The sequence below is a fragment of the Hevea brasiliensis genome, chromosome 14 (genome assembly GCF_030052815.1).
Source record: "Hevea brasiliensis isolate MT/VB/25A 57/8 chromosome 14, ASM3005281v1, whole genome shotgun sequence".
NCBI lineage: Eukaryota > Viridiplantae > Streptophyta > Magnoliopsida > Malpighiales > Euphorbiaceae > Hevea > Hevea brasiliensis.
The window spans coordinates 21,692,433-21,710,381 of record NC_079506.1 but is presented as its reverse complement, the minus strand read 5'-3'; the positions used below and the strand labels follow the sequence as shown (position 1 = coordinate 21,710,381).

The 17,949-nt window shown below is 33.0% G+C and overlaps 2 protein-coding genes and 1 pseudogene across 2 annotated transcripts; 2 read left to right on the top strand and 1 right to left on the bottom strand.

The window, feature by feature from the left end:
- Positions 1 to 268: 268 nt before the first annotated feature.
- Positions 269 to 15,514, top strand: LOC110673525 (protein SHORT HYPOCOTYL IN WHITE LIGHT 1-like; annotated as a pseudogene).
- Positions 3,905 to 8,362, bottom strand: LOC131173147 (65-kDa microtubule-associated protein 1-like). Its single transcript, XM_058135029.1, has 7 exons — positions 8,274 to 8,362; positions 7,450 to 8,119; positions 6,938 to 7,215; positions 6,640 to 6,855; positions 6,148 to 6,303; positions 5,884 to 6,043; positions 3,905 to 5,715 (listed from the first exon to the last, which is right to left on the bottom strand). The coding sequence occupies exons 2-7, from the start codon at positions 8,093 to 8,095 to the stop codon at positions 5,411 to 5,413; spliced, it is 1,761 nt and encodes a 586-aa protein (XP_057991012.1). The 5' UTR covers positions 8,096 to 8,119; positions 8,274 to 8,362; the 3' UTR covers positions 3,905 to 5,410.
- LOC131172892 (receptor-like protein EIX2) lies at positions 14,844 to 17,949 on the top strand. The gene has a single exon (XM_058134433.1). It carries the CDS (start codon positions 14,844 to 14,846, stop codon positions 17,817 to 17,819), a length of 2,976 nt encoding a protein of 991 aa, XP_057990416.1. The 3' UTR covers positions 17,820 to 17,949.

Below are 17,949 nucleotides of genomic sequence, written 5' to 3'. Positions count from 1 at the left end.
GCGAGATTGAATGACATGGAGACTTGACATTGGTTTGATCTCGTTTGACGAGAGCTCAGAAATGAGATTGGATGGCATAGAGACTTAATATTGGTTTGATCTCGAGAAATCGGAAAGCAATCGACTAGATGGGGGATCGTTTTATTTCCTGATCGAGTCATTTGTAACAGAAGAATGTCGGGAGGGGATAGTTACGGTTATTTGTAACAGGAGATCGGCCAAAATATGGTGTCTACATTATCTTAAATTTATTTAAAATTTTTATAGTTACGGTTAGTGTCGGACATCTGTACAATGTGCGGCTAAATCAAAATCTCTTTGCCGGCACAGAAACTCACTGCTACTCTTTCCCATTTCTAAAGTTTCGAGTCTTCTTTCATGTCTGATCGCCACTGTCGCTGAAATCAGCTACACGAACTAGCTTCTTTATCCTAGTCATGTCATTTACAGTCACTTTATCATGTCCTTTTTCCTTCTCTCAAACACCCCACCACCGGCACCGACGAAGAACTCACCACTTCCAATCTCGTCCCGCATCGACCATCCGATTTTTCTCTCTCTTAAAGCTCATCCTCCTTTTCTTCTTCTGCTTCCTCAAGCTTCTAGGAGGATTTCTAGATTGAATAGTAATAATGGCAATCTCGTAGATGATCCTCGGAATTGGAGTCGATCAATTAACAATGAATTTTTGGTTGATGATGATGAAGATGAGGATGAAGATGAAGATAGGAGTTTGGATCTGTTGGTTAGGTTCATTCAAAATGTTTTCAAGAAGGTATCTAAACGAGCCAGGAAGGCGTTGTGTCGGTCTTGCCTGCTTCCAATCTCCACCGAATTGGTAATTTAGATGGTTTAATTTTTTACCAGTGAGTTTTGTTTCTGGGCGTCTTTTAATTTGTATCTTTGTTGATTATAGGTGGGGTTTTCCGTAAATGGGGTCCTAATGCTTGCACTTTTGTGGGTTTTTAAGGCATTTCTTTAGGTAATATACTCTACCTTATATCTTCAACTTTGCATTTCTGCTAGTTTTTGATTGCTGGCTGTTTACAGTGATAATTTTAGGGATGAATTCGTTTTCATCTGGTAATTATGTACATGGGATCAGTTATTTGTTTGATTTTTAGATTTTGCTTGTTCCTATACAAATAGGAACTGTGATGATTCTTGATCCGTTACAGTTAGTAGTGAAAACGTTAGTGGTCCTTTGGCAATTGATATTACCATTCTGAAATGTCTTCAGCTTTTGCTATTCTCAAACATCAGAACTGCCAATATATAATTGCAGAGTAAAACTAGCCTTTCTATAGTTCTATTTTCTTTCAACTTACAATGCGGTCTTCAATGGGTATTGGGCTATTAGCTCCAGTTTTATGAAGTTAAATGCAAGAGTAAAACCAAAGAAAATGTTAAATCCAAGTTGGAATGGAGAGGCATAGCTTTGAGTTGAAGTTTCCAGGGTATGTTGAATATGAGAGGAAGATACAGAAGACTTCTTTGGTATATTTGACTAGTTTGGTGGGAATGGTACAGACAGATGACAATGCTGGCAGGAAAATACTAACAATCATTTAGCTCAACAGTCATAAGTGGCAGATTAGATTAAGGGTGGTCATAGCAGCATTTGAACCCACAATTCTGCTTTAAGTATCTTTGTCACCCTGCCACATGACCTGCTTGCCACTTGCCACCACAAAAGGGATAACCCATGTATAACAATGGGGCAAGCTGTGTCACAAGAACACCCTGAAATAATGAACAGCATGTTCAGCAAGAATGTCATATGAGATTGTTCCCTTATTACAGACACTGTTTGGATAATAGTTAATAAGTTTGCACTTTATGGTTGTGAATAGTAGAATCAACCATTTGTTATGCTATTCTGGAATTTATGCTGTGCAACGATGTGTGTACATCTGTACATGTGTTAGATTGGTGTATTCCCAAGTCCAGCAAAATGGAACACAGTTGAATTGTCAGATGTCCATTTATCTTTATCATGGGGCTATAGTAGTGTGCCTATGCATATCATTGTAAAAACCTCTTTGATTGATTTGATTAGTTTAATGCTTACCTTTTTTTTTTTTTTATCTTGCAAGTATACAAGGCCACAATTCTTCTACAACAATCCCTTACTTTCTTTCATCCAATATGTTATTGGACCTTATACAGATGACCTTGGAAATGTATTGCCTTATGCAGTGGAGGGTGTGGGGGTTCCTGTTGATCCCCTTGCTTTTGCTGGACTTTCAGGTGAGTCCTTGATCTTTTGGATCTCTGTTATGTATGCAATACTTTCTGGTTGGATATGAGATGAGACAACTTACCGAGCAAAGAAACAAATTAGTCAAGCAATTTTGTACTTTCTTTTTTTCACCTTCTGATAAGTGAGTGTCAATACTTAATATGGCCATGAAGAATGCTAAAGATTTAGGATATGTTTAGTCACATGGTACTGGTAAAAGTTTCCTGATAAAAGAGTATAGTGAAGGATGCAAATCCTTCTTGTACATCAGGGGTGATCTTTAAGATCTTTAAATATATACATATATATACTCTTCCCCAATGGAGGAGGAACCTTCTCCAACCCATTCTTAAGTGATCCATTTTTCAGGGGTGATCTTTAAGATTTTTCTTTGTTCGTGCATAGAATTTTTCAAAGTGTCAAAGACGTATATATATGTATATATTTTACATGTAATCGATCAACTTTGAAACTGTGAAATTTCGTGTGAATTTCAATCAGAAATGTGTAGATATAATCATTATTGGTATATTATTTAAGTAAATGAAAATATAGCAATATAACATTTCTTTTATTTATATTTAATCTATTTAAAATGCTCTAAGAAATGTTTGTATAATGAATCATAAAATATAAAGAAAATAAATACCACAAATAAATAAAAATTAATCATTTTCTTTTAATGTTTTGATTATTAAAATATCATTGAATTCGTTTGATAGAAAATTTTGGTTGAATATTATATTTTTCTATTTATATTAAGAGATGGTTAATTTGATTTTGATGTGTCATATTGATTTATATGGTTTATGATCATGACTTTTGATTTTTTTAATATTAATTAAGTTAAAACTAATTAATTAATTGTTGTTGTTGTGTATATTATCTAATTTTAAGCGAAACCAAGAAATGATTTTTCATTATTTTTGCTGATTTAGTGATTTTGTCAGTACTAATGAGTAATGATCCTTTGTTGAAATAACATGTACTAAACCATTATCAATAATTCTATAATGGATAAGGAAGTTGAGAAAAAAAAAAAAAAAAAAAAAAAGAAGGAAGACGACTTTTATGGCGTGTGAAAGGTGATGATTTCGAAGAAGGTGACCAAGGGTAGGGTGAGTATTCGGTTTAAATCGAATTGAATTGAACAAAATCAAATTAAATTATGAAACACTACAAGAAAAAAGGAGATTTGAAACCGAATATTCGGTTTCAAATCAGTGAAAATCGGTTTCTAAATACATTTAGAAACCGATTTGAAACCGAAATATTCAGTTTTAAATCCACAAGTTTCTAAATAAATTTGAAACGGAAAATGGCGTCCGTTTCAAATTCTGAAGCTATTTTCAAACCACTATTCCGTTTCAAATTTAGAAACCACATATATTCGGTTTCAAATTCCGTTTTAATTTAAAAACGGATATTTTGGTTTCAATTTTTTTGAAACAGAAATTCCGTTTCAAATCGGTTTCTAAATTCTGAAACCGTCCTTGTGTTATTGGATTAGAAACGGAAAAATTCGTTTTTAATCCGTTTCAAATTACTAGTAGAAAATTTTTATTTTTTTATTTAATATATTATTTCCTGTATTGAAGCATATAATATAATATTAATTTTAAATGCTCAACATCATAATATTTACAATATCAGGCTGTCAAATATCAAATATCAGTCAATATTATATATAAATATGACAGTGAAGGGTTATGACAATAATGTACTGTATGGAAAAATAAAATATCATAATAACAAAAAAAACAAGCTACTTGTCATTAACAAGATCATCACTCATCACCACTATCAGCCTCTCTACCATCATCCTGATGAGTCGCATCTGGAGTTGGGGCTGTAAACTGCGTACTCTGCATCATTTGTGCCATCATGTTTTGCATCATTTGTTGCATGCGCTCCTCCAGTGTCTGCTCACGTTGTCTATATCTCTCCTCTAGCATCAACTCGCGTTGTCGGTCTCTCTCCTCCATTGCAACCAAACTATCCTTGAGCGTTGCAACAGTCTGATGCAATTGTTGAATCTCTTCCTCCATTGCCTCCGACTGAGCGCAATAGGATGCAGTAGAAGATGATCCATGTGATGAGCTAGGGTAAAAAATTGATGCTTGAGATCCACAGAGAACCAATGATAGGAACACTGGGCCAAGGGCAACCTGATGCACAATTCTCCAATGCTGGCCCAACTACAGAATGAATGTGGTCAAGGCCCTGGTTGAGTTTGAAAGTAATGGTTAAACTGACCAGAGCTGCCATTGGCAATGGAAGCATGACAGGTGAACGCCCTGCAGCTACAAAAAGTTAGTAGCAAAGAAAATAAGTAATCTTAATCATTAGCAACAGATCTATATGTGTTATCAGTTAATTTATAATATGCATCCAATTATTAGAAACGGTTTAGCCAAATGGCACCAAAATCAAAAGGATTCCACAATGGCAAGGAGAAAACCAAAAAAGACACTAAATACAAACTAGGAGGTAGCAACAGGTTTTCACCAAGGAAAGGCCCCAACAAAACAAGGCTCACTCCAAAAGGAGCCATATCCCAAGCAGTTGTCCTGAACACCATTAATAGTCAAAATAAAAAAGGAATAGTCTAATTGATCTCTAGCTATAGAGACCATTGTTTAATGCAGTAGTAAAAGTTTAAGGCTTGCAACTGGAAGGAGCTGCAGATCAAATCTCAAGAGCATAACCACTTCAAGCAAAAACATCAAAGATAGAATTCTCCCATCTAAAGAATCTTCTTCAGACCATAACCGAGCAGTGGCCTTACCATTTATAACCCAGAAATGCACAAACTAAGGTGCACATTTCATTGCACAATACTTTGTTGTTGCTCATGTGAAATTTGATTTATATATTTACCCATATATAAGCTGTCAAGTCAAAATGAAATTAGAATAGATTATTGTTATAGTAGGACAACATAAAATTTAAAGTATCCAGTGAACCCTACCAGAGGAACAGCTTGGAAATTTAACTCCTGCAACAGAAAGTATTTCTTTCATTTCAGACTCGACAAAGATAGTAATGGGGCATGTCGTATTCTTAAAATGTATTGTTACTATTGTAAGAAGTAGCTGTCCTGTTGAAACTAAATATTTCAAAATAATTTTATACAGATTGCAAGATATAATGTCACCTCTGAACACATTAATGCACATAAAACCTACCGCATGACCAATTGTAACATGGTGATACATCATACATGTGCAATAATGTGGAGGCGTAAAAAACTACCATCCCACACTGGCCAAAAAGTATACAGACAATTGTAATTAATTTTAATTTCTCAATTATACTTGCCTTTTCATATTCATCAAGCCATTTTTCTTCTTCAGATGCACATTTCCATTTCTCTACCTTGTCCAAAATTTCCTTCCGGCTAAGAGCTTGCTCTTTGGCTTTTCTAATCTGGTCATCCATGCTTGATAGCAGATCAGAAAGATCAACATTACCTGTAAAAGCATAGTTTAAGTTCTGAACATGAGCAACAAGAACAAAAATAAGTCTAACATGACGTAAAAGTAAGCTCAATTAAAACCAGATTCTATGAGGGTTATAAGAATCTATGAGGAAACCAGATTGTACGAGAGTTACAACAAAAGACAAGTTTTGGAGGAAACCAGATTCTATGAGGCCTATAAGAATCTGCCTTGCTGCATCACTTTCTACATCCATGTGACATCCTCTGTAGATTTCCTCCAGTTCATTTTGCCTCTTAAAAACCAAATCCTTCAATTTTCCGGCTTTTAGAGCATTCAACCTCACAACTTCAACCTCAGTCTAAAAATAACAGTAGATTAAAAAAACAATAAAAACACATAATAAATCAAATAGAAGAATTGCTGAGCATAGGTAATTCCTAGAAAGGCAAAAGATTGTGTTACCTGCTCAATAACTTCAAGAGCAAGGGACCCTTGTCTTGACACCTCATTCACTGAGCAAGAACTTAAGGTAGTAATGCGGTCCCATTTTCCTTGTTCCTCAATAGGTGTGTCCATGAGGTTCCACAGCTCTATCAGCATGCGTCCAAGAACTTGAAGCTGAAATGAGAGGAAAATCATGAAATAAAAATAAAGAACACCAAAAATACAATTAAGGACCTTTGACACATTCAATAAAGCATGAGAGCTTCAATTTGACATTTTACTGAAACAGTACATCATCTTATGATCAAATGTACTACCAATCATTTTACTATACCCTTATAAATAGTAGAAAAACTATTCACATAGCAACTTTTTCATTGGCCAAATCTCACCATTCAAAGCAATATACATGCATGAAAAAAAAGAAAATAATATTAAGACAACTACAGTGATAATATACCATGAAAGCTAAAGACAGTATCTGGAATCGGAATTTCATTATAACGTCACCTTTTGTAGCCTTTGTTGCTTGTCCTGTTTTAGTGAATGTATCACACCCGTCAACCTAGCAAGCGTGTCATTGCTGATGCTTTTGGACTGACCATTTGCAGAATCAATCAAGCTAGGGTGAACATCATTAACAGTCTCAAAGAAATCTATTGACATCACAACTGACAGATCATGGATCGTACTAATGTTGCTGATAACCTTCTGTAACCTTAAACTCTGAAAATTAACAATAGAAAGAATTAAATGAAATGAGAAGAGAACTACAATTGCAAATTCGAATCACAATTCTCTAGAGAACCTTTTCATTTTGAAGTTCCTTAAGGTGTGCCTTAAGCTCCTCCAATCTCTTCAATGTCAAATCCTGTTCATTAACTTTTGGATCAGTAGGCTTTATAGAATGACCAGTGCCAGCTATTTCTGTGCAAATTCCAGCAATCTGCAACTGAGTCTCAAAAAAGTCTTTCATTCTTCCCTTCATTGGAACTGGTTTCCATGTACCCCGAGTAACTTCTGCAGTAAAGTAACTGATGATAGCTCCAATAGATGCAGGAAGAAAGTCAATGAGGTCCCTCAGGCCTGCAAGCATCCAAGAACTTTTTAGGTGCTGTGTTCATATCCTGATTAATTGAAAAAACACATCATACAGAGACTTCAATTTTACTTCCAATAAACATGTCCAGTTTTCTGCTAATGACAAAAAGGAAATTTCAATCCAAAGCAATGCATTAATCAACAGTCAACACAATCAAAAAGAAGAAAAGAAAATCTAAAAATTTATTGAGCAAATAAGAGAAGCTAGCCGTTATTAACCTGTTGTCAAGTCCCGAGATGAAAGCCTTCCATGAGCACAAGCTGTCAATACTGCCTCAAGCACAAAAGGGATGGCCTCTAACACTTCCCATGCAGGAAGCATGGGTCTCTGGCAAGGATCTTCTCCACTACTTGACGCGGACCCAGATAAACTGTTGCTCGATAATGTTGACGAATTCCCCGAAGAAGACACCGTTTTAGTCATTTTTGAGTAAATCATGTTTAAAATTTTGTTAGCAACCTGATGAACAGGATTTCCAGTAGAGAGTCCAGATACTGTTGAAGCAACACAGGATTTGTTTTGACAATACCAAGCTCGTAATTTGGGATAAAAATCAATATATACATGCTTATCAGATGTTGGTTGAAACTGGACTGAATCATTGTTGATTTCATTTGAAGCAGCAGAATTATATGATGCAATGCGGCTATTGCGCAACAGTAAAAGATACTCCAAGGTAAGCCCACCTCCAAATGCTCCTCCTTCCGACAACCACTGGTCGAGAGGGGGTCTATAGAATTTCCATAGACGAAGAAGAAAGAGAAAAGCATTAGAAAAAACCATGTAAATCGAGGGGTCATCACCTGAGCTTGATTTGTTACTTGATGTAGGAACAAGGGACCCAAATGCCTCACAAAGAGGCATTAAAGAAGCAGCTACTTCAGGAATCTGTATAAATATAAAAAAGATGAATACTTCAGAAAGCAAGGATATTCAAATTTCAATGATTTATTGATGCCTATAAATCAATGGAAATAAGAGATCAGGATGTAAAAATAAATCAGTATGTAAACAACAGCATAATCCAGAGTAGTTGAAGCACCAGCTATCCAAGGGGTCAGCAAGACACTCGTTCAACTGAGGGCGTCGCGTCTAGGAGTGATCGAAACTTTAAGAAGCAAGGGGCGGCAATGAAGAACAGAGGAGCGTTTTAGGTTTTAAAATTTATTTTAAAATTTCATTGATTTTGAAACCGACAGAAATCGGTTTCTAACTTTACTTTAAAATTTATTAAATCAAATATATAATCGATAAATTTTGAAACCGAAAGTAATCAGTTTCTAAGCATCAGTGAAAAAATTAGAAACCGATAATAATCGGTTTCTATTTTGAAAATTTAGTAAATAATATAGAAATTATAAATATAATTAGAGAACAATTTAATATTTGAAACCGAAAGCAATCGGTTTCTAAATTACTTTCAATTAGAAACCGACATAAATCGGTTTCTAAATATAATAAAAGAAAATAGAAACCGATAGGAATCGGTTTCTAACGTTTTAAGTACAATTTGAAACCGAAAGCAATCGGTTTCTAAATTTATTGAGTAATTAGAAACCGAAAGGAATCGGTTTCTATTTTATTTTAAAATTTAGTAAATAAAATAGAAATTATTACTTTTGAAACCGATATAAATCGGTTTCTAAATTTTTAGGTAATTAGAAACCGATATGAATCGGTTCCTAATTTATCCTTAAAATTTAATAAATAAAATTAATGATTAGATTTATTTTGAAACCGAAATAAATCGGTTTCTAAATATAACAAAGGAAAATTGAAACCGATAGGAATCGGTTTCTATCTGATTTTAATTTTTAGTAAATAAAATGGAAATTATATGAATGTTGAAACCGATACGAATCGGTTTCTAAATATAAATAGATAATACTTTTATTTTGAAACCGAATGAAATCGGTTTCTAAATTAAAGTGAAAGAAATTAGGAACCGATATATTCGGTTTCTAATATGACAAATATTAGAAACGGAAAATTATTCGGTTTCAAAAATCGGTTTATGTCGGTTTATAAGCGTTGCTAAATTTGCCATCAAAATGTTCTTCATAATTTAGAAACCGACGAGTTTCCGTTTCTAATTTCGGTTTCTAATCAGTTGCTATTTGGTTTTTAATGTATTTAAGTTGTTCTACCAGATTTCCGTTTCAAAATCCGTTTCAAATTATAAACCGATATAAATCCGTTTCTAAATTCGGTTTCTATTCTGATATTTTCTTGTAGTGAAAATCGAATACATATTTTAGAAACTGAACCGAATCGAAATGGATGAAAAATCAAATCGAACTAAACCGTTCTATTTCGGTTCGGTTCGGTTCGATTCAAACAGATCAGTTTTGATTTTTTATTGATTTTTTAATTTAGACTTGATTTTCAAATTTTTTTTGTCTAATTTTGACTTTGATTTGAACCTAATAATCATTAATCAATGAAATTAAACAATTTATATATATAATTAAATATAATTCATAAATTCCCCATAAAAATAAATCATTTCAAAAATCGATTTGATTCGATTTAAATATATAAAATTACTATTCTGTTCAGTTCACCAATTTTTTTCTTCAAAACTAAACCAAACCAAAATAATTGAAATTTTTATAATATAAAATCGAACCAAACTGATTAAATTTTAAAACCAAACCGATTGAACCGAATTGATTCAATTCGGTTCAGTTTTTCAGTTTGAACCAAAATTTGGTCACCCCTAACTAAGGGGGTGTTTAGTTCACCTATTGGATATAACTGATAGCTGATAGACACCTAAATAGGTGAACTAGAGTTTTTAGTAAGCTTCAAAAAATAAAGCTGATGACCAATAAGTAACTGATATGCTACCTATCAGCTGCAGTTTGTATCAGCTCTATTTTTAGAATTGTTTCTCATCAGCTAATAGTTAATTTGATTTTATTTTTTATTTTGACTATATTATCATTTTTTATTTAACTCTTAATACCTTTATCTTTTTCATTTATAATTTTAATATTTTAATTAATACATTTCAATTTTATTAAAATATTTTTTTATTAATAACATAAAATATAAAATATTTATTTATATCTAAAAACTTAAAATTAATTATAAGTTTTTTCTTTATCAACAATAATAATTACTTTATTATTTTATCTATATTTTAAAAGTTATTTAATTATTTTTTAAAAAAATTTAATTATTTTCTTATTTCAATAATAAAATAAATGATATAATATAATAGATTAATAATTATATATTAATTTTAATAATATAATAAATGATATAATATATTAATTTAATAATTATATATTTAATTTAATAATAAAATAATATAATATAATATAATAAATTTATAATTTTATATTTATTTCAATAATAAAATAAATAATATAATATAATAAATTTATAATTTTATATTTATTTCAATAATAAAATAAATTATATAATATATACCTTTATTAATCATTTCGCATATAAATAGTAACAACTAAATATAGTATTACACTTAACATAAATCAGTTATCATCAACTACTAGCTAACAGCTATCAACTAACAGTTATCAGTTATATTCAATAGTTAAACCAAACAGGCCCTAAATTATAAGAAATGACCGGAAAGGCTTCTTCCAGGAAAGAATTACATATTAGAAAAAGAAAATATTGGGGTGGATGTATAAGGTGCAAAATGGAATAGAATATTATGCTAATTGAAATATACTTAAATGACCTGTAATTCAATAGAATTAATTGATAATTTCATTTATAGTATTAGAATTTTATTGAGCTATGTATAGATAGATGGAAGATTTGATGTATCAATATTTTGTGTTTGAACGTGCCGAGTTTTGTCCTCCCAACTTAAATTTCTGATTTCACTCGATTATATTACTTGAAAAATACTTGAATCCACTTAAATTTACATATTTTAGTTAATAATTTATATAAAATATATATCATTTATTAATTATAAATTTTAAAATTTAATAATTTTAGAGAGAATAAAAAACTGTATTTTTAATTTTTTTAATTATACTATATACTAATTAAATTACCATTTAAATAATATACTTTTGAGCTTTTTCTAATTATATCTTCTTGTTGGCGTGACGTGATAAATCCATTATGTAATTAATATACGAATTCAATGATTGTGGAATATAATTAGTAAAAATTGAAAAATATAGCGTTGTGCACTGCGGAAGTGTATAAACTGCAAAGAAATAAAGTAAACACACAAAACACTAATATTTACGTGGTTCACCCTCTTAACATAGGGCTACATTTTCGGGCATACCATCTTCCACTATCAATAGTAAATAAATCATCGTTACAAGCTCATAGCTATACTACTCATCAACCCAATTACACCCAAGAGAATCCATACAATATCAAACTGTTCATAGTAAATATATTAGTTACTCCCTCTCAGTCTCCTCTAGATATAACCCAATATATTTACTATTACAACACTATACAATAAAGGATGTCTTCAACTATATGGGCAAAAGCACTCTCACCAATGGATAAGAATCCCTTACTCTTGAATTCTATGTCTTTAGACCACCTTCGCCCGAAGCCTCTCTCCATTGCAATGGACAAGTGACCTTCATCAATGGGCAGAGTTAAATCCTCAGCAATTGACAAGACCCCTCTTTATAATGGGCAACAGCCTCACTCCATGAACTGAAAGGCAAATAACCCTTTCCACCATTCTCCTATTTATAGTATTAATTCCCTCAATTCTGATCTGATTAGAAATCCCATTCAATTTAGGAATAACACTAAAATAAGAGTTTTACTTTATATAGGAAATATTCCTCTATCCTATTGAGGAATATTTATTCTACTCAAATTAGGAAAATGTCTCTTCAAATCTTACTAGGATTTCGAGTCATAATTCTAACAATCTACACCTTGACTCAAAATCCATTAACCATTGCATACCTCAAATTCTTGGGTGCCTTCAATCATCACATCTCTATGCTTGAACTTGAACCCTTCAAATCATCAATCTTTCCAATCTTCATCTTGGATGTAACTTGCTTCTTTGCTTCTTTCTTCAAAAAATTTTCACGTAATCAATCTTCTTGATTTTGCATCAAGAGCTCCACTTCAATTTCAACTCTCCATTATCACCATTATTGCATGTGTGACTTTTACATGTCGCAGTAGCTCCACTTTCAACCAAACTCACCAATATTATTTCCATGTTGTGATACCAATTGTTATGTACTGCGGAAGTATGTAAATTACAAAGAAATGAAGCAAACACACAAAACACCAATACTTACGTGATTCACCCTCTCAACATACGGCTACATCCACGGGCATGCCATCTTTCACTATCAACAATAAATAAATCATCGTTACAAGCTTATAGCTATACTACCCATTAACACAATTACACTCAAGAGAACTCATACAACATCAAACTACTCATAGTAAATATATTAGTTAGTCCCTTTCAGTCTCTCCTAGACATAATCCAATATATTTACTATTAGAACATTACACCACAAAGGGTGTCTTCAACTATACGGGCAAGAGTCCTCTCACCAATGGATAAGAATCCCTTCCTCTTAAATTTTATGTTTTTACTCCACCTTAAGCCGAAGCCTCTCTCCACTATAATGGGCAAGTGCCCCTCATCAATGAACAGAGCCAAATCCTTAGCAACTGGCAAGGCTCCTCTCTACAATGGGTAACAACCTCAGTCCATAAGCTGAAAGCCAAATAACCCTTTCCACCATTCTCCTATTTATAATGTTAATTCCCTCAATCCTGATCTGATTAGGAGTCCCACTTAATTTAGGAATAACACTAAAATAAAAGTTCTACTTTATATAGAAAATATTTCTCTATCCTATTGAGGAATATTTTTCCTACTCAAATTAGAAAAAAGTCTTTTTAAATCTTACTAGAATTTTGAGTTATAATTCTAAAATATGGGATTAAATTGATTCTTTAAACTTTTATTTGAAAATAAGATTGAAACCGCCCCATAAAATTGCAAATGAATCGAAATTTTGACTAAATAAATTAGCAGACTTCGATCGTTAATCCAATTTAAGTTCACTCCAAATCACAAATCGAAACCAATTTGTTGCCAAGCTACTTCATCTTCCAGCGTTACAATGGCAAACCTTAAATGACGGTTGCTTTTACTATAGAAGAAGTGAAGGAAAAAACATGATATCTATTCTTGTTCTTTTTGACTGAAAAGACTAAAATATATAATTAAAATTACTCTTTAGGAATGGCATTTACTTTCCAAAAGCATTATATTGAATAATAATTATATTAAAAAAATTATTAAATAATTAATATAGTTAATTTAATTAATAAAATTTATTCAGTTTTATTATTAAATCGATAATTTAAACCTTATTAATCTTTTTTTTTTAATAATTTATAAATTTTACTGTAATCACTTAAAATAACTTTAGAAATATTTAAGAAATTTCCTTCGAGTCCTATGAGCAGCTGGTCATCAACTTAACTATTTTTTTCTGAATTAATTAATAAACAAAAGATCGTGCATGATGGGCAAATCGTGAAATAGACGGCAAAGTCCCTTTTTTAATAATAATAATAATAATAATAATAATAATGCTAAGAATTGATAAATATGGAAACTTCACTTGCTTATGGATTAATATGAAATAAAATAAGAATATAATGAATATTATTTTATATTTTAAATATAAAACAATTTTTTTTTAAATTAATTAAATCATGTAAACTAGTTACTTAATTTCCTAAATTAAATAAGTGAAAAATTGTTATTATTGTGGCTCCAATATCTTTCAGGATTAAGCATCCATTATGAAAATATGTGTATAAAATATATAAATTAACATGTCTTAACAAAAATGCTTTCATTAATCAATTAGACATAAAAGTAGGGATGACAACAAATCAAATTTTTATGGGTGCTCATTCTAATTGAACCCTTATAAAATAGATTTAGACAATATATAATCGGGTTTAGAGGCAACCAATTTCGGAAATTGAGTTATCAAAAGTCTTTCTGGGTGGATTTCCTAGTTAATAACCTAACAGAACTTTTCAAAAGAAAATGTGGTACCCCATTAAAGCAATCACTGCAGATAACCATTATATCTACCCAATAAAAATAGATGGCCACTGTCCCTGAATCTCTCAGGCTCAGGATTATGTGATAGTAATTGTGATTGAAATTATTGAGCGCACTCAGTGTGTATGCATTTTTTTTATCTAAATATAAGGTGTCATCTTTTTCAAATTAAGGAAAAACTGACTTTTTATTTTTAAGAGGGCACTATTATTTTTTAGTGCTATGGCTCGTACAATAATTTTCCAAAAAGAGTAGCTAATTGGTGGGGGTCAAAACCTGAAAATACGGCATAAAAAAAAAACAAAAACCTGATAATACGCCACTTATTTTTTATTCAATGGCTGGTAAAAGCTGGTAGACTAAACTGTTTGTAGTCAGCTATACAGAATTAAAAATTGTTGCAATTTGTTCCAGTTTTGCCTTTAAATATCGTGGGATGAAACTTACCTATGCATGCAGTTTTCTTAGAAAACTTACTTGAAAATTAGTCTAATTTCTTTGCTTTTGATCAGGGCATTGAGTGTTTGATCTATGGAGACCTTTCCATTTCTTTGGATTATCTGTCTGTTATCCGGAGAATTAATTTGGGGTGGGTTTGCTCAATTGGTGCACTGCAATGCAGCTGAGAGAGAGGCTCTTCTTGACTTCAAAATGGGTCTTAATGATTCCTGGAATCGGCTCTCCTCATGGCATGGAACCAATTGCTGTCAATGGTCAGGAATAGCTTGTGACAATACAACTGGTGCTGTTCTCGCAGTTGATCTCCCAAATTCATCAGGTCGTCAGCCATTAGGTGGGGAGATTAGACCTTCACTCGCAAAACTTAAGTCCTTGAAATACCTGGATTTAAGTGGGAACAAATTCAGTGGTAAAATTCCTCATTTCTTTTCCTCTTTAGAGAACTTGCAATATTTGAACTTGTCATTTGCTGGGTTTAGTGGCGCAATTCCTCCAAATCTTGGAAACCTGTCTAGCTTGCAGTTTCTTGATGTCTCTTCATTTAGTTCAAATGTTGATAATCTTGAATGGGTGAGTGGTCTTGTCTCACTAAAGTATTTGAATATGTATTCTGTAGACCTTTCAAAGGTAGGAGGAGAATGGATTGAGCCATTGAACAAGCTTCCACTTTTATCTGAGTTGTACTTAGAATTCTGTGTTTTATCTGGTTTCATATATTCTATTTCTTCTGTTAATTTTACTTCCCTTAAAGTCCTAAAACTTCGAGACAACTCCTTCAAGGCCAACTTACCATATTGGTTTGTGAACATTAGCAGCCTTGTATCTGTTGACATCAGAAATGGCATGTTGACTGGAAGGATTCCACTGGGTTTTGGTGAATTACCAAATTTGCAGTCATTGAAGCTTAATTATAATTTCGAACTCCCAGCAAGCTGCTTCCAACTATTTTCAAGAAGCTGGAAAAAGATACAAGTTCTTGATTTATCTATCACTGAGCTACATGGTAGACTTCCTGCTCTTCTTGGAAATATGACATCTCTCATTCAATTTGATTTACACTTCAATTATATTGAGGGTGGCATTCCAAGCTCCATTGGTAAGCTTTCTAATTTGCAGTACATTGACTTGTCGTTAAACAACTTGACCGGAAGTTTACCAGATTCAATTGGCCAGCTCAAGAATCTTGTCAAGCTTCGGTTGAACAATAACTTGCTTCAAGGTTCCATTCCTTCTTCTATTGGAAACTTACAGCATTTGACTACCCTCACGCTTGCGTCAAATAAGCTAAATGGTACTCTGCCTGATAGCATTGGACTGCTCTCTGAGTTGTCTTCCCTTGATGTTTCTCTCAATAAATTGACAGGTGTTATTTCAGAAGCACATTTTCATAGTCTGGGGAAACTGGAGAACATTATTTTATCAGAAAATTCTTTCATTTTGAATGTAAGCTCCAATTGGGTCCCTCCTTTCCAAGTCATTGCCTTGAAGATGGGTTCATGCCATCTAGGTATGTCCTTCCCTTCTTGGCTTAAATCTCAAAAACAGGTCCACGTTTTAGATTTCTCAGGGGCTGGTATTTCCGGTTCTATCCCAAATTGGTTCTGGGACATGACTAGCAGTCTAGCCATTTTGAATGTTTCTTTCAATAGTTTAGAGGGTCATATACCAAATCCATTCAATATAATTTCCTATGCAAGTGTTGATTTGAGCTCCAACCAATTCAAAGGACCCATTCCTCTTCCAAATGTCATCTCACTAGATCTTTCTAATAACCAGTTTTCCGGTAGTATACCAGAAAATATTGGTCAAGTCATGTCAGTGTTGACATTTCTTTCACTTTCTGGTAACAAGTTGACCGGTGCAATCCCAGCCTCAATTGGAGAGATATCGCTCGATGTCCTTGATCTTTCAAAAAATAACTTGGCAGGAAGCATTCCTTCAAGCATGGGAAATTGTTCTTCTCTTTCTGTTCTAGACCTTCAAAAAAACAAATTGTCCGGTGAGATTCCAAACTCTATAGGTCAGATAACTGGGCTTCAAACACTTCACTTGAGCAACAACCAACTCTCAGGAAAAATTCCATCATCTCTTCAGAATTTGTCAAAGTTGGAAACCTTAGACTTCGGAAACAACATGTTGACAGGAAACTTACCACGATGGATTGGAGAAGCTTTTCCGCGTCTCAGGATACTTAGTCTCAGGTCAAATAAATTTTCTGGAGAACTTCCCTTGGCACTTTCAAATTCGAGTTCCCTGCAAATTTTGGATCTGGCAGAAAACCAATTAAATGGTTCCATTCCTGCTAACTTGAGCAATCTCAAAGCCATGACTCAACAGCAGAACGTTAACCATTATTTGCTTAATGGAACTCTTTCTGACCATCACAATTACCAAGAGAACATATATGTGACCATAAATGGCCTTGGATTAACGTACACTAGGACACTTTCCCTGCTAACCTGTATAGATATGTCTGGAAACAATTTAAGTGGAGAACTTCCTGAAGCAATAACAAAATTAGTTGGTTTGGAAGTTTTAAATCTATCAAGAAACCACATCAGTGGCCAGATTCCTGAGAGCATTTCAGAATTGCGTCAGTTGTTATCTCTTGATCTCTCAGGCAATAGGCTTTCAGGTCCTATTCCCCAAAGCATATCTTCATTGACATTTCTGGGGAGTTTGAATGTGTCAAACAATAACTTGTCAGGCATAATACCTTCTACAAATCAGATGTCAACTTTTAATGCATCCTCTTTCGCTGGGAACCCTGGTCTATGTGGAGATCCTCTTACGGTGAAGTGTTCTAATGATTCAAACAATGGAGGAGACAATTATCCAGATGGTGGAGGGAAAGCAGATCAGACTGACATTGGCAATGGCTTCATTGATAAGTGGTTTTACATGAGCATTGGGGTGGGATTCGCAGCAGGTTTATTGCTTCCTTATTTAGTTTTTGCAATGAAAAGGTCTTGGGGTGGAACTGCTTATAGATTGTCAAGTGAGAAAATGAAAGCAGCTGCAAGAAGAAGAAATCGGGGCGCTCGTTGACGTTTTTCATTTTTCTTTTGCAAGTCTTAAATTTCTTGTACAATCTAGTGAAGTATTTCAGCAAGTCTCGGATTGTTTGAATTTGGAGAAAGGGAAATTTAAGAATAAACTTTTTGTTACTTCAACTTAA

What these genes read in the sequence shown, in the direction of transcription:
- LOC131173147 (XM_058135029.1), bottom strand. Translation starts at nt 8,095, where the DNA reads ATGCCTCTTTGTGAGGCATTTGGGTCCCTTGTTCCTACATCAAGTAAC. An exon ending in AGGAACTTCAAAATGAAAAG is followed by an intron (nt 6,856 to 6,937) that starts GTTCTCTAGAGA and finishes GTTAATTTTCAG; the next exon opens with AGTTTAAGGTTACAGAAGGT. An exon ending in TATAGGCCTCATAGAATCTG is followed by an intron (nt 5,716 to 5,883) that starts GTTTCCTCCAAA and finishes ATGCTTTTACAG; the next exon opens with GTAATGTTGATCTTTCTGAT.
- LOC131172892 (XM_058134433.1), top strand. Translation starts at nt 14,844, where the DNA reads ATGGAGACCTTTCCATTTCTTTGGATTATCTGTCTGTTATCCGGAGAA.